A 15,654-nucleotide genomic window follows, 5' to 3' on the forward strand; every position below is an offset into this window, starting at 1 on the left:
TAAATCCAGCCAATCTCTATTGTCTCTTTCTCTATTGTTCATAGATCCTTCCAGCACTCTCTCTCCCTCTTCCTGGGTTTTCTTGACCCTTTATCCGGTGGGTCGGCTCCACCTTCTGAGTGTTCCCCTTGCTTCTGGGACTTGTAGTTTTGGCGGTCTGCCATTTTGTGATCTGTAGTTCTGACAGGGGTGGCCATTTTAGTGATCGGGCAGAGCCCGTTTATTAGTTCTGCTCTCACATATCTGCCATTTATCACTCGACCCCCTTCTTTGCCACGCCAACATATAATGTGTTAACTTGTTACACTATTTACAGTATTACAAAAGTGATCTTGAATTGTGTTTGGTTGTCAACACAACCAAATACCAACATTTGAAGGAGATTTGTGTAACTAAGTCTGACTTTAATTAGTTTGTCTACAAATTGATAATTCATATGTTGGATTCATGTCTCCATCTCAACCAAGAATCAAAGTCAAAGAATAGGACTAAGTCAAATGAAACTTTACTTCAAGTACATTTAAAGTTCGATTTGATTTAGTTTTTTCTTTAACTTTGATTTTTGGTTGCGATAGAGACGTGAATCCAACATGTCGATTATTAATTTATAGAAAATCTGGAATTAAAACCAGACCAAGTCAGTGGCACAGATGGAAATAGAAGAGTCATCTCTTCAAATGTTGATATTTGGTTGTGTTGACAACCAAACACAATTCAATATTCAGTTTGTCTAAAAGTTGATAAATTGGGTTGAAGTCTCCATCTCAACCAAAAATGGTAGTTAAAGAATAGGACTACATCTAATCTAATTTTAAATGCACTTTAAATAATGTTTGACTTTATTTTGTCCTATTCTTTAATACATAGTAATGATTAACTTGAAGATTACATTTGAAATCAACCAAAGCTTGAAACCCAAGGCCTATAGGCCTACCATTGTCTATTTTCAGTTGAACCCTGGGTTGAATTGAAATAATAGCTATTGATGACTTTGCAAATGCTATATAGGCCAAGATAATACAATTTATGATATATGACGTAAAAAATATGGTTACATTTCATTTGCTTTGTGAAACCTACACTGGAATGATTTTGAAAAAGCAACAGTGAATATATTTATTTATTAAGAGATATCTGAAGAATAATTATCACGATAGCACAATGATAGTAGTCTGGGCTTGGTTAAAATCCTGGATGGGAGACAAAATTAATTGCTTTAGTGTAGATAGATCAACTTCCAGTAGGAGGTGCTGCAGAATATTGAGTGTTCAAATCTACAATATTAGTATAAAATCTAGGTGGGTGGTGATGGTTAATATAGAAGAGACGGTTGGTTCGAGACAGAGTTTTATGTTATGGTTCCTGTTAAATGGTGTGCACACTTCGTGACGTGAGCTTTTAAAATGCTTTAAGATGCTCTAAGATTACCCTTTAAAAAATTAGGAAGGGTACAAACACAGTGAACAACCCTGGAGAGTTACCTACAGAGGTCTGGAATCAAGTCACATGACTTAGACTCGAGTCTGACTCAAGTCAGTGACCAATTGTTTGACTTCAGACTTGACTTGGACTTGGAGCATCAAGACTCGGGACTCGACTTTGACTTGAGACTGATGACTTTAAATAACAAGTAACATTTTGTCACTCATTTTGTGGCAATGTCCATGCATCCAGAGACAGTAGCCGCAGCATCGCACTTGCACAATTTTCTTTTGCAACAGATTGGCTAGAGAAACGCACACTCTGACCTCTGATTGGACCATCAATCTTGGTGAGCTAGCCAACAGATTGCTGATTTGCTGTACAGCTATAGGATTGGGTGCAGAGAGGCTATAAGATTGTAAGGAGAGAGGATTGCCATAAATAAATATGCAGCTCCAAATAATTTGTAAACTCACCAGCAATGTGGCAACTAGCAACAATTACTAGCATAGGCCTACTGGGCTTGTGGTATATCAAAATTACATACTTATGAATCATGCATTTGGAATTTGTTGTTAAAATCAATTACTACATTATCAAAATATGTTGTAGATATGTTGTAGGCAAAAAAATGTAAGGACTGTCTGGTAGCCTCAATAAATAGACAAACATTTGTCATTGCATTTATAGATTTTTTTTTACTTGACTTGACTTGAAAAAACTTGACTTGCACGACTTGGAGACCCGACCAGTTCTACTTGGGACTCAACTTGAGACTCAGACCTTGTGATTAGCTTGTGACTCTAATAATAGTGACTTGGTCCCACCCCAAAAACTGCCTTTTCATCAGCAGATTGGACATTACTGGCTTCACTTTAAGAAACATTGTTGGACCATTTAACAGCATGTGTTTGCAAGGATTTTTCTCAGATCTACAGTGATACAGTGCCCCAATGTATGATCCAACATTAATAACACATTATTAAGTAAACCCTTTCACAATCTTATTCCATAGTCTATCTTTGTCCATATCCATCTGAATGTTGACTTAATTACACTGAGTGTACAACAAATTAAGAACACCTGCTCTTTCCATGACATAGACTGACCAAATGAATCCAAGTGAAAGCTGTGATTCCTTATTGATAAACCCACTTCAATCAAATAAAATAAAAAATGTTAGCACATTTTATTGGTGTCACATGTGCTCTGGCCTCTAGGTCACCAGGCTGCTCGTTATGGCCCACAACTGTCACCTGCGCATCATCAGACTCACGTGGACTCCATCACTTCCCTGATTACCTTCCTTATATATGTCACTCCCTTTGGTTCCTTCCCCAGGCGTTATTGTTTGTGTTCCTGGATCATGTCTGTGCGTTGTTTGTGTTACATGTTGGTTTCATTTATTTATTAAAACACTCACTCCCTGAACACACATCGTTACAATTGGTCACATACAAATATTTAGCAGATGTTATAGCGGGTGTAACGAAAAGCTTGCATTCCTAGCTCCAACAGTGCAGTAGTATCTAACAATTCACAACAATACACACATATCTCAAAGTAAAATAATGGAATTAAGAAATATATAAATATTAGCAATGATGAGCAATGTCGGAGTGTCATAGACTGGAATACAGTAAAATATAGTATATATACAGTCCATTCGGAAAGTATTCAGACCCCTGGACATTTTCCACATTTTGTGACATTACAGCCTTATTCTAAAATGGATTAAATAACATACAATCTTAAACAATTTACACACAATACCCCATAATGAGAAAGCAAAAAAAAAGTTTATTTTTTTTGCAAATACATAAAAATAATAAAAAAAACAGAAATACATAAGTATTCAAACCATTTACTATGAGACTCGAAATTGAGCTCAGGTGCATCCTGTTTCCATTGATCATCCTTGAGATGTTTCTACAACTTGAGTCCATCTGTGGTAAATTCAATTGATTGGACATGGTTTGTAAAGGCACACCTGTCTATATAAGGTTCCACAGTTGACGGTGCACGTCAGAGCAAAAACCAAACCATAAGGTCGAAGGAATTGTCCGTAGAGCTCCAAGACAGCATTTGTGTCGAGGCACAGATCTGGGGAAGGGTACCAAAACATTTCTGCAGCATTGAAGGTCCCTAAGAACCCAGTGGCTTCTTTCATTCTTAAATGGAAAATGTTCTAGAGCTGGCCACCTGGCAAAACTGAGCAATCAGGGGAGAAGGGCCTTGGTCAGGGAGGTGACCAAGAACCTGATAGTCACTGACAGAGCTCCAGAGTTCTTCTGTGGAGATGAGAGAACCTTCCAGAAGGACAAGCATATCTGCAGGACTCCACCAAACAGGCCTTTATGGCAGAGTGGCCAGATGGAAGCCACTCCTCAGTAAAAGGCACATGACAGCCCACTTGGAGTTTGCCAAAAGGTTGAGAGCTTCAAGTTCCTTGGTGTCCACATCACCAACAAACGAATATGGTCCAAGCACACCATGATAGTCGTAAAGTGGGCAAAACCTATTCCCCGTCGGGAGACTGAAAAGATTTGTCATTGGTCCTCAGATCCTCAAAAGGTTCTACAACTGCACCATCGAGAGCATCACTGCGAATGGCCCAGTACGTCACTGGGGCCAAGCTTCCTGCCATCCAGGACCTCTATACCAGGTGGTGTCAGAGGAAGGCCCTAAAAATGGTCAGACTCCAGCCACCCTAGTCATAGACTGTTCTTCCTGCTACCACCACACAGCAAGCGGTACCGGGGTGCCAAGTCTAGGTCCAAGAGGCTTCTAAAACAGCTTCTACCCCCAAGCCATAAAACTCCTGAACATCTAGTCAAATGGCTACCCAGACTATTCGCATTGCCCCCCTCCCCTCTCCACACCACTGCCACTCTCTGTTGTCATCTTTGCATAGTCACTTTAATTAACTCTACCTACATGTACATACTACCTCAACTAACCAGTGTCCCCGCACATTGACTCTGTACCGGAACTCCCCTGTATATATTGTTATTTTTTACTGCTGCTCTTTAATTACTTGCTACTTTTATCTCGGTTAGGGGCTCGTAAGTAAGCTGTTGTATTTGGTGCATGTGACTAATACAATTTGATTTGATCTTTATGAAATGAATAAAACAGTATGTAAACATTATTAAAGTGACCAGTGATTCCATGTCTTTGTACATAGGGCAGTAGCCTCTAAGGTGCAAGGTTGAGTAACCGGCTAGTGACAGTGATTAAGTTCAGGGCAAGGTATTGGGTGGAGACCACCTTGTGTTGGCTATTTAACAGTCGATGATGGCTTTGAGACAGAAGCTCTTTTTCTCTTGGTCCCAGCTTTGATGCACCTGTACTGACCTTGCCTTCTGGATGATAGCGGGGTGGACAAGCCATGGCTCGGGTGGTTGATGTCCTTGATTATCTTTTTGGCCTTCCTGTGACATTGAGTGCTGTAGGTGTCCTGGACGGCAGGCAGTGGGCCCCGGTGATGCGTTGGGCAGACCACACCCCCCTCTGGAGAGCCCTGCGGTTGCGGGCAGTGCAGTTGCCGTATCAGGTGATGGATGCTCTCGATTGTGCATCTGTAAAACGTTGTGAGGGTCTTAAGAGTCCAAGACTAATTTCTTCAGCCTCATAAGGTTGAAGAGGCACTGTTGCGCCTTCTTCACCACACTGCCTGTGTGGGTGGACCATTTGATTGTCAGTGATGTGTATGCAGAGGAACTTGTACACAGAAGAGCACCTTCTCCACTGCAGTTCCGTCGATGTGGATGGGGGCGTGCTCCCTCTGCTGTCCCCTGAAGTCCACAATCAGCCCCTTCGTTTTGTTGACATTGAGGGAGAGGTTATTTTCCTGGCACCACTCCACCAGAGCCCTCACCTCCTCCCTGTAGACTCTCGTCATTGTTGGTAATCATTGTTGGTTGTGTCGTCTGCAAACTTTATCAATGTGTTGGAGGCATGGGTGAACAGGGAGTACAGGAGGGGGCTGAGCACTCTTGTGGGGCCCCTGTGTTGAGGATCAGCGAAGTGAAGGTGTTGTTTCCTTCCATCCAAAATTATATACAAAAACCTCTGTCAATTGTTTCAACTGGTTGCTGCCAAACTACTCTTTCCTTGTCTGAGCGAGTCAGAAAATGCTTTTCTAATCTCTCTTGAAGACAAGAAAATGTCCTACTTTGCATTCCCTATAATAAACTATTACCACCTAATAAACAATGATCTACTTACAAGATCTACAGTATGTAGATAATTAAGGAGAGGAGTGGGGGAAGCATAGTGAATCTCTTTTCCATGTTTTAATGCTTTATCAGCATAAATGAAATCTGTCCTAACAATTTCTGGGTTTGCAATGAATGCATCAGGGTCCATTTTGTTCAGAACACTGGGTACATATTAACCAATGTTTCAAGGGAGCTTATCAAATATGCATAGAGATGTGTTCTCTGCAAGCCAGGGGTAGGCATAATGAATGAGAAACCACGTGAGATCCCCGAATGACATTATTTTAAAACCTGCTACTTATATTTATTTTCTAAGCAGGATTTTTTACCATCAATATCCTTTTTCTGTCTAAATAAAAGTTAAATCAATTTAAATATCTCCTTTCATCCCCTTTAAACATGGGACTGCAAAGACACCAGCCATTCCATACTGGAATCCCGGCTGTCCACAGTGACTTTGTCAACATTTGACAGCAGCATACTACCCTGCATCCCACTGCTGGCTTGCTTCTGAAGCTAAGCAGGGTTGGTCCTGGTCAGTCCCTGGATGGGACACCAGATTCTGCTGGAAGTGGTGTTGGAGGGCCAGTAGGAGGCACCCTTTCCTCTAATCTAAAGATAATGTCCCAGGGCAGTGATTGTGTAGGGTGCCGTCTTTCGGATGGGATGTTAAACGGGTATCCTGACTCTCTGTGGTCACTAAAGATCCCATGGCACTTATAGTAAGAGTAGGGGTGTTAACCCCAGTGTCCTGGCTAAGTTCCCAATCTGGCCCTCATACCATCATGGTCACCTAATCATCCCCAGCTTACAATTGGCTCAATCATCCTTCCTCCTCTCCTCTGTAACAATTCCCCAGGTTGTTGCTGTAAATTAGAATATGTTCTCAGTCAATTTCCCAGCGGATTAACTTACTACTTTTATGGCTTGTTCGGCACATGTTATTTTTACCTATTCAAATCGCCTTTCCCTCCCAACTCCATAAATTATTTTAACAGAGCACACGCCTGTTTGACCCTATTACCACTTCTGCCCCTGTACTGTCAGATGACATTAACCGCAGGGCTCTCCAAAGGGTGATGCCCTGCAGGACATCTACAGCACCTGGTGATCAAGAAGATCTTCAAGAATCTCAGTCAGACGAGCGACGGCCTATTCACTCCGCTACCATCTAGAAGCCGGAGAGAGTACCGGTGCATCAAAGTCAAAGCTAGGACTGAGAGACTGATAAACAGCACCTATGAACCTTAGACACTGTCACTAGCCAGCTACCACCTACAGTGACCGTTTGTAGTGTATGGTGGCAGATTGTGGTAAATTGTGTCATTCATTGCACAACACTATCACAAGGGGGAGTTAGAACGCTGCTCTATCGGTAGTCTAAACTGTTGCACAAATTGCTATATTTTCCTAAATCAATGGAGGTGTGAATATTTCAGTCCGAGAGTCTCTTCTCTGGCACTGGAGTCCTGCATCAGGCAACAACCAAAAAATAGCTGGCAGTGCCCCTGGAGTTAAGAGAGAACTTGGGTAAATACAATGCTGCAATTACACTTGACCTGTGGTCTGATGATTTAAAAAAAATAGACATGGTGGTCTTTTGGTTTCTCTCCCTCTAAAAACATAAATAAATAACTCTAATTAACAAACAGTCTTTATTTACCACAGTGTGAAAGAGTGATAGCCCCTGAAACACATAGTCCTTTTCTGATGTGAAGAAGAAACGGAATGAAAGAGTTCAATGAAGATTTGTCAGCATAAAGCTAAATGATTCACTCATTGGTGGCTTTGCATCTAAATAAGTACCAACATCCTTTCTGATCATCTTTAATAAAACGTAAACTCTTTGATGTTTCCTTTGTGTCCTACCAATTATTATTGGATTATTCACCATGGCAACCAAGGGTTGGCTTTTGTGGAGATCAGACCGTTTTCATTAGCAGGGATATTTGTGCGTTTTTGACCAGATGTAAGTCAGAACAAATACTTATTTCACTTTTATAATATTCCTGTTGCTATTGTTATATGTAAATACAATAAATGTGTATGTAGAGGGGTAACTGAGGGGTAAATGTAGAGGGGTAAATGTGTATGTAGAGGGGTAACTGAGGGGTAAATGCAGAGGGGTAAATGTGTATGTAGAGGGGTAACTGAGGGGTAAAGGTAGAGGGGTAAATGTGTATGTAGAGGGGTAACTTTCTTCACCAGTTCTCTTACCATTTTGTACAATTGTGTGAATAGCCTACCAGTTGGTGTAACTGTAATGTTAATTCCGTTGAGAGCAATTATGATGTGTTATTTTTCTCTTATTGTCAATTGTGTATAGAGATTGTTGACATTAGTGTTTAATGTAATATTGTTTGTTGGATTTACATTGTAGTCATTTTCTGTTTCTTTTATCCTGTTTCCCTCTGTACACAGATGACATGTATACTCTGGTTCATCATTAAACTCCTAGACTGGGCTTCTGTGCCTGTCATCACTCTTTGACCAGAGTGCAGTCTGGTATCTGTTTACTCCCAGTGGCCTATCCACATATTAGAGAGCACCAGACTCGTTTTAAATAATGTAACTTATTTTGAACGAAAGCCTGGAAGGAGTATGTCACTCAGCCCTATGCTGTTCCTGCTTCTATTGCCTATTCTCATTGTTCTTGGTTTACAGTAGTGATGGACAGCTGGAGGCATTTTGAAAACATGTTTTCAAACAATTGTTTTTCAAAAGTGTGAACTCTGCATTCATTCAATACGTTGTAATACAAAAGAAGCCATCCACCCATGATGGGCTATTATCAGGACAATAGACTCTTGCCAAGAAGGAGATCAAGAAGGAGGGTAAAAGGAGGGTAGGGGATTATTGTATTTAAATACACTGCACAGTAGCCTAATAAACATGCCTTTTTTTAATCAAATTCAATAACATATTTCTAACACGGTAGATGCTGTGTTTTTGGTTGATATTAAATAATAATATTAAAAACAGTCAAATGTATTCACAAATTCAATCGCTTTAGCTGACATGTTGCGGTTTATTCATTGTTTAATTATTTAAAGCTCCTTTCCCTTCTCTGTGCTGGAGTTCTTTTAAGAATACAAAATAAGCCTTTCACCTTTGATGGGCTATAGCAGGATAATAGACTCTTGCTTTAAATGTATTCATGGGTGTTTGCGAGTAAATGTATTCATGGGGTTTGCGGGGCATGTCACTTCTCCCATCTCTTTTGCGTAGCCCACCAAATACACTGTTTTCTAACCACATCTGGATGGATCCATTACGAATTACTATGGGACTAAATATCACTCTATAACAGAAATATTGGAATAAAGTAGGCTAATGAAGGCAACAAATTGTTGCTCACTGAAACTCACAAAGTCATCCAATTGTTATAATATGATTAGAAGCAATAGTCTACCCGTGTGTGGTCAATTATTTCAGCACCGTTTTGTGCTGCTCTGAGACAATCATGGGAACTGGTCTTGATAAATCAATGAGATTTTTATTTTCACTGAATCTCCATTTGGGTGTTGGTCCATTAGGGTGTGGAAATGTTAGGATCATTTTGCTCTTCACTTGCAGTCACTCCCGACCATTCACGTCGTACAGCGCCATATTGTCCTAATGGAAACACTGAGGACTACATGGGCTACTGTAAAATGCATTTTAATTTTTTCGTGGAACAGAATCACCATAACATTATTGAAATTAATGAATCAAATTTAAAAAAAATATATATATATCATAGTCTGTTCTAACAAAATAAGGTTTTACAGTCTCTAGTACAGCCCATATTAAAAACAGCCAAATGCATTCCTGAATTCAATCGCTTTAGCTGACATGTTGAGGTTTATTCATTGTTTAAATATTCAAGGCTCTCTTTGTTATTTCATTTTATAACTAAAATACTTGTATGTATTTAAAGACATGGATGACTTGTATGCTGTGTGATGACATGCACAAATGAATGAATGATTGATTGATATACTGTATATTGAAGTTGGCCTGTATGCCAATAAGTAAGTTCCTCTAAAACAGCTACAGAAAACAAGTCTCTTAGGCCTACAGCTCCATGTCATGTAAATAACTTAGCTTCTCAAAGATGCCTTCTCACCCCGCAAGCTGTGCTGCAGTATGACGCAACTTTTAAAGGGATAACCACTGTAGTACTCTACTCTGCACCTTAGAGACTGCTGCCCTATGTACATAGTCATTGAACACTAGTTACTTTTATAATGTTTAAACACTATTTTATTCACTTTATATGTATATACTGTATTCTGGTCATGGCTCATCCTACATAACTACTGCTGTACACACATTTTCTATTAATATACTGTTCATACTGTTTAACTCATTTCCTGCAATTCTATCCATTTTGCCATGGTATTTTGTACTGTGTATTTAAATACTGTGTTCTCGACATAGCTCATTCTAATATTTCTACTACTGTACATTGCATTTTAGTTACACTATTTATACACACCACATGTTTATTTATAGACTGGATTCTTGACATAGCTCACTGTAATATCTACTGCTGTACATATCATTCTTAATATATCTTGTGTAAATTAATCCGGTGTATGTACGTATAGATTGCATTTGGATTACTGTTACTGTGGTATTTGGGTTGTTAATTGGATTCGTTCTGACATTTCTTGATTTTTTTTTGTGTGTGTACTTGTTTGACATTTTACTGCATTGTTAGAAACTAGTAACACAAGCATTTCGCTGCACCCGCTATAACATCTGCTAAACTGTGTGAATGAACTTTGATTTGATTGTCTTCATCTTTAGAAACAAGAGTTTTCCTTCTAGAGGTCGAGTGATTCTGTGATCACTTGGCACATAATGAAGTGAGACACTTATTTTGGGTGCAGGGGGCTAGCAGCAAGAGGGGTTGGTAGTGGGGTATTGCAAACCATGCATCCCGAGATGTCCCCTATTAGAGGAATGTATGGATGAAAATCTGATTTTAATCATACAGTCAGATAAGTTGGGAAAACTGAAAGGTTGATATATAGCGCACACTAATTGTGGTTGAATTTGCTGGATTTGTTAGATTTGCCATTCAGTGGGTACAACACAAAATAACTTTACTTGGAAAATAAAATGTAAGTACTTTGCTCTAATTTGGCATTTCTGATAGCACACACTATATCAACATTACCAGAATGATCTGGTGTTTTATTAGGCGTTACGGTACAGACAATAGGTTGCAATAGTGCATGGTTTCCCTTGATCAATTGATCTGCATCTGTTGAGATGTTTTGTACCTTTGAGCCATACATACCACACCCAGAGAGGCTGTGAAGTCATGTATACTTACAGGAGGTCCTGAAAAAGAATAAACACAAAAGGGCTAAAGTTAATACACTTTTTCCAACATAAACAGTATATTCAAATGTCACTCATTCATATCCCCTCTAGCCTGACGATTAAAAAAAAATGTTCCGCTGCTCTGTTGTTCGCTACATACTTTTGTCTGAGACTGCCATCATTGAAGTAGTTTGTGGTGAAGAGGGGCACGAGGGACGTTGTACAAAACAAAGTCATCAGCAATTGGGTCATCTTTAACCAATCAAAGTATCAAAACCAATGACGGATTTTCAAACCGCCACGTGTGTTCTAGCTCTGGCTCAACCCATCGGTTTCTGGACCAATCAGACATCCCGGAATGTGTTCGCATTCAGTGAAGGGTCGGGGAGGTACTCAGATACAGACTCATTAAGAAACTAACGTCTGTGGGCATGGCATAGCGTTTGGCCAGAGCAAGGAGTGTGGGTAGCCAGGCAATATCCCCTCAGTACATAAGCAGATGTACAGGAAACACTTCCACAGATAACCCAAAATATCTTAAATATACACATTAATTTAAGTATTGCGTACCGGAAGTTGAAATATAAAAGACAGACAAGACATACCCAGTTTCAATACCCACTACATCAAGGCATTATATTTCTGCATAACTGCAAAATCACAGCTTTATTTTTCCCCGAGGCATATAACCCTGGCAGTGTGACAAAATACTTATCCGTAGTATCTACTTTCAACACTGTGGGCCAACAATGACAGGGGATGGGGTGGTCACATGACTTACTTTTGGAGGTGTCTCATGATTTCATTGCTTCAAGGGTTTGCAAGCTTGTTAAATGTCCCCCTTTTTGCGAGGTGATACTTTATTTCTCAATCACTTCTTCTCAAAGGGATCTGCACTATAGCACTTCAGGCTTCACTTCAGAACCCTACAAATCATTATTGGTCTTCGGCTCTTATTAGGGGAGCCCAGCTAAAAAAAAACGGTGGGATCTTTTTTTAATAAGCCTTTTTTCACTGGTCTTCCTTGTGACTGAGGATAAGTATAAAGCGTTCCGGCTGCAATTCAATGACATTGTTTTTTCGATCGTTGAGTAGGGCTACTTATTTTATGGCTTTTTTTGTAAAAGGCGGTATGTTGTTGACTTGGTTCTTGGTTGCATTCCAGCATTAACGTTCAGTCTGCAGTTCAAACAATGAGGGATGGGGCTGGAGAAACATAACCATATTCTACATGAATCAATGGCTGTACATAATTCAATTTCACTCGGAACTGAGATTGAAATCACTAAAATAAAATTTTACGTCATTTTTCCACCATTTCCCATCTACTTTCCCAAGTGTGGGTCTCAAACTTGTAAAACACGTAATGTAATACCGGAATTGTGACATACATAATATTCGGAGTAAATTTTTGACCACTGCAATTATTAATATATATATATATATATATTTTACAGGGAAGTCATACTAGGGTCTATTCTACAGATGAAATTCTACCTCAAACACATACAATATACACTATACAAAATTACAAAATATATTAAGAAAAGCATACACATTTATCAACATATAGAGGTCTCTGATCATGACTCTGAACTGACCCAGGGGGACCATCTAATTTCAGAGAGCTCTGTATGGTGTACACAACTCTGTGGAAACCGAAGGGTTCTCCAATAATTGCTATGCTTTTATCTTGGCCAGGTCGCAGTTGCAAATGAGAACTTGTTCTCAACCAGCCTACCTGGTTAAATAAAGGTTAAATACAATTTTAAAAAATGTAAAAAGCCTGAGACCGGGTTTGGTAATTTGTATGTCTAAAAGTATCAATGATGATAGACACAGGAATTGTCTCCATACATGCTTTGTAGATAAAGACAAGAAAATGCTGCTCCCTCCTTACATTCAAAGAGGTCCAAACACACTTTTTGATACAAAACACAATGGTGAGTTCTATAAGCATCACCAGTAATAAACATAAGGGCACAATGGAAAACAGCATCTAGTGCAGGGTTCCCCAGCGGGTGGTTTTCTGAGCAAAAAACATTTTGTGTGGAATTTTCATTGTTGAACATTGTTGAACCCGACTGTAAAAACACCAGGAAATCTGCTCCAAGTGATTTTAATTTAATACATCTGTTTCCAAGTATTCCCATGCATAATAGAGAGACACGTGATCATATTATTATGTTTTAGTCAAATATTATATCTGTTTGGGCTTCTTGCGGTCAATTTGCAGTCTACAAATTATTTGAAATTATGTTCTGGCCCACCGACCATCCGCTCCAGAAAGAAATTGTCTCGTCATACTAATCGTCATACTAGTCATTACAAATGCATTTAAATCTGGAATATAGGACCTAGAAAAAAGCATGCATATTTGTTGGTTTGCATTTGGCATTAACTTTAGATTCAATAGTGACCTCTGCATTGCTTGAAAATCTGACTTCAAATGTGAAGAAGCTTGGCCAACCAATGGAGTTGTGGAATACAACGCTGTATCATTTGCATACAAATGAAAATATAGATTTTTGTACAGCATTAACAATGTTATATGTATAGATTATAAACAGTAGTGGGCTGAGTATCAAACCTTGGGGCACCCCTTTATATAACTGAAGGTTGATTTAAATCTATTTAAAAAAAAATGCATTTCACATGGCACCCCAGCCAAACCCTAACGATGCTGGGCCAATTGTGCACCGCCCTATGGGACTCCCAATCACGATCGGTTATGATACAGCCTGGAATCAAACCAGGGTCTGTAGTGACACCTCTCAAGTGACGCCAAATGACCACTTTAATAACCAACAGCTCACATATTTTGGAGACATAGATGCTAAGAGTGCATGAAGCCATAAGAGAAGAGCTTACATAAATAGACAGCCCTCCCCCTTTTTTTCTATAACATCAAAAAATGGCAATAACCTTATCCATAATCAAATTATTCTCTGAGATGACCAGAATGTCGGGGTTAGTGTCATGCACCCAGACATCCAGAAAGTCAAGTTTAGACATCAGGCTTCACACATTTATTTATATGTAACAATCCAAGCTCTCTGTGAGATTTGAAAACAGTAGGAGTATCAATGTGTCACACAAGAGTCAATAAAACTGGATGAGTTAGCCACAAAAGGCTTCCTGATTGGATTCAAAGTTGCAGAGCTAATATAAGAATTCAGGTACATGTGCACAAGATTACTATTGACTTGTAGCCAAATGAATGCTTGAAATAACACTTAAGCATTTTATTTCTGCTGGTTTTCTTTTTGAAAGAAAAAATGGCCAACATGGTCCTAACCGGTCTATTGTTTCAGTCCCTCGGCCTTCAGCTGATGTGGAAAACAGTAAGCAGGTTTTTAATTTTCAAAAAGTCATAGAAGATGCACTATCTGCTATAGATTCTAAGAAATCATTAGGCGCTGACAATCTGGATCCATATTTACTCAAGTGTGCGGCACCTATTATTTTTGGTGGTGTAGTGACACATATTTTTAATCAAACATTTGTTGTAGGAAAGATTCCTAAATCTTGGAAAACAGCTTTAGTTTTACTACTCCTCAAGGGAGGTGATGGTAGTGAATTGGATAATTATCGGCCCATCTCTAAGCTCTCCTGTTTGGCTAAAATTCTAGAGGCAACTACAAACTTTTTTAACTGTTAACAATACTCTTTCTAGTAATCAATCTGGCTTCAGACCTAAACACAGTACTATTACGGCCACTGTATTGTGGTCTGTGGACAACATTCCACACAACACAATTAACAGCCTGATCAACTCTATGCGAAGGAGATGTGTCGCGCTGCATAAGGCAAATGGTGGTCACACCAGATACTGAATGGTTTTCTGATCCACACCCCTATCTTTTTTTTAAAGGTATCTGTAAACAACAGATATATATATATATATATATATATATATATATACACATTGGGGCAAAAAAGTATTTAGTCAGCCACCAATTGTGAAAGTTCTCCCACTTAAAAAGATGAGAGGCCTGTAATTTTTATCATAGGTACACTTCAACTATGACAGACAAAATGAGAAAAAAAATCCCGAAAATCACATTGTAGGATTTTTTATGAATTTATTTGCAAATTACGGTGGAAAATAAGTATTTGGTCAATAACAAAAGTTTATCTCAATACTTTGTTATATACCCTTTGTTGGCAATGACAGAGGTCAAACGTTTTCTGTAAATCTTCACAAGGTTTTCACACACTGTTGCTGGTATTTTGGCCCATTCCTCCATGCAGATCTCCTCTAGAGCAGTGATGTTTTGGGGCTGTTGCTGGGCAACACGGACTTTCAACTCCCTCCAAAGATTTTCTATGGGGTTGAGATCTGGAGACTAGCTAGGCCACTCCAGGACCTTGAAATGCTTCTTACGAAGCCACTCCTTTGTTGCCTGGGCGGTGTGTTTGGGATCATTGTCATGCTGAAAGACCCAGCAACGTTTCATCTTCAATGCCCTTGCTGATGGAAGGAGGTTTTCACTCAAAATCTCACGATACATGGCCCCATTCATTCTTTCCTTTACACAGATCAGTCGTCCTGGTCCCTTTGCAGAAAAACAGCCCCAAAGCATGTTTCCACCCCCATGCTTCACAGTAGGTATGGTGTTCTTTGGATGCAACTCAGCATTCTTTGTCCTCCAAACACAACGAGTTGAGTTTTTACCAAAAAGTTATATTT

At 39.3% G+C, this 15,654-nt stretch overlaps 1 protein-coding gene across 29 annotated transcripts in view; it reads right to left on the minus strand.

Annotated features, from left to right (window-relative positions):
- LOC110531933 (collagen alpha-1(XXV) chain) overlaps positions 1-15,654 on the minus strand; it is a 356,708-nt gene that overhangs the window by 189,101 nt on the left and 151,953 nt on the right. For all 29 annotated transcript variants that reach the window (XM_036987814.1, XM_036987810.1, XM_036987806.1 and 26 more), the window contains one exon: positions 10,972-10,979. In XM_036987814.1, coding sequence (XP_036843709.1) covers positions 10,972-10,979 — 8 coding nt within the window. The remainder of the gene's footprint in view (positions 1-10,971; positions 10,980-15,654) is intronic.

The sequence above is a fragment of the Oncorhynchus mykiss genome, chromosome 9 (assembly GCF_013265735.2).
Source record: "Oncorhynchus mykiss isolate Arlee chromosome 9, USDA_OmykA_1.1, whole genome shotgun sequence".
NCBI classification, from domain to species: domain Eukaryota; kingdom Metazoa; phylum Chordata; class Actinopteri; order Salmoniformes; family Salmonidae; genus Oncorhynchus; species Oncorhynchus mykiss.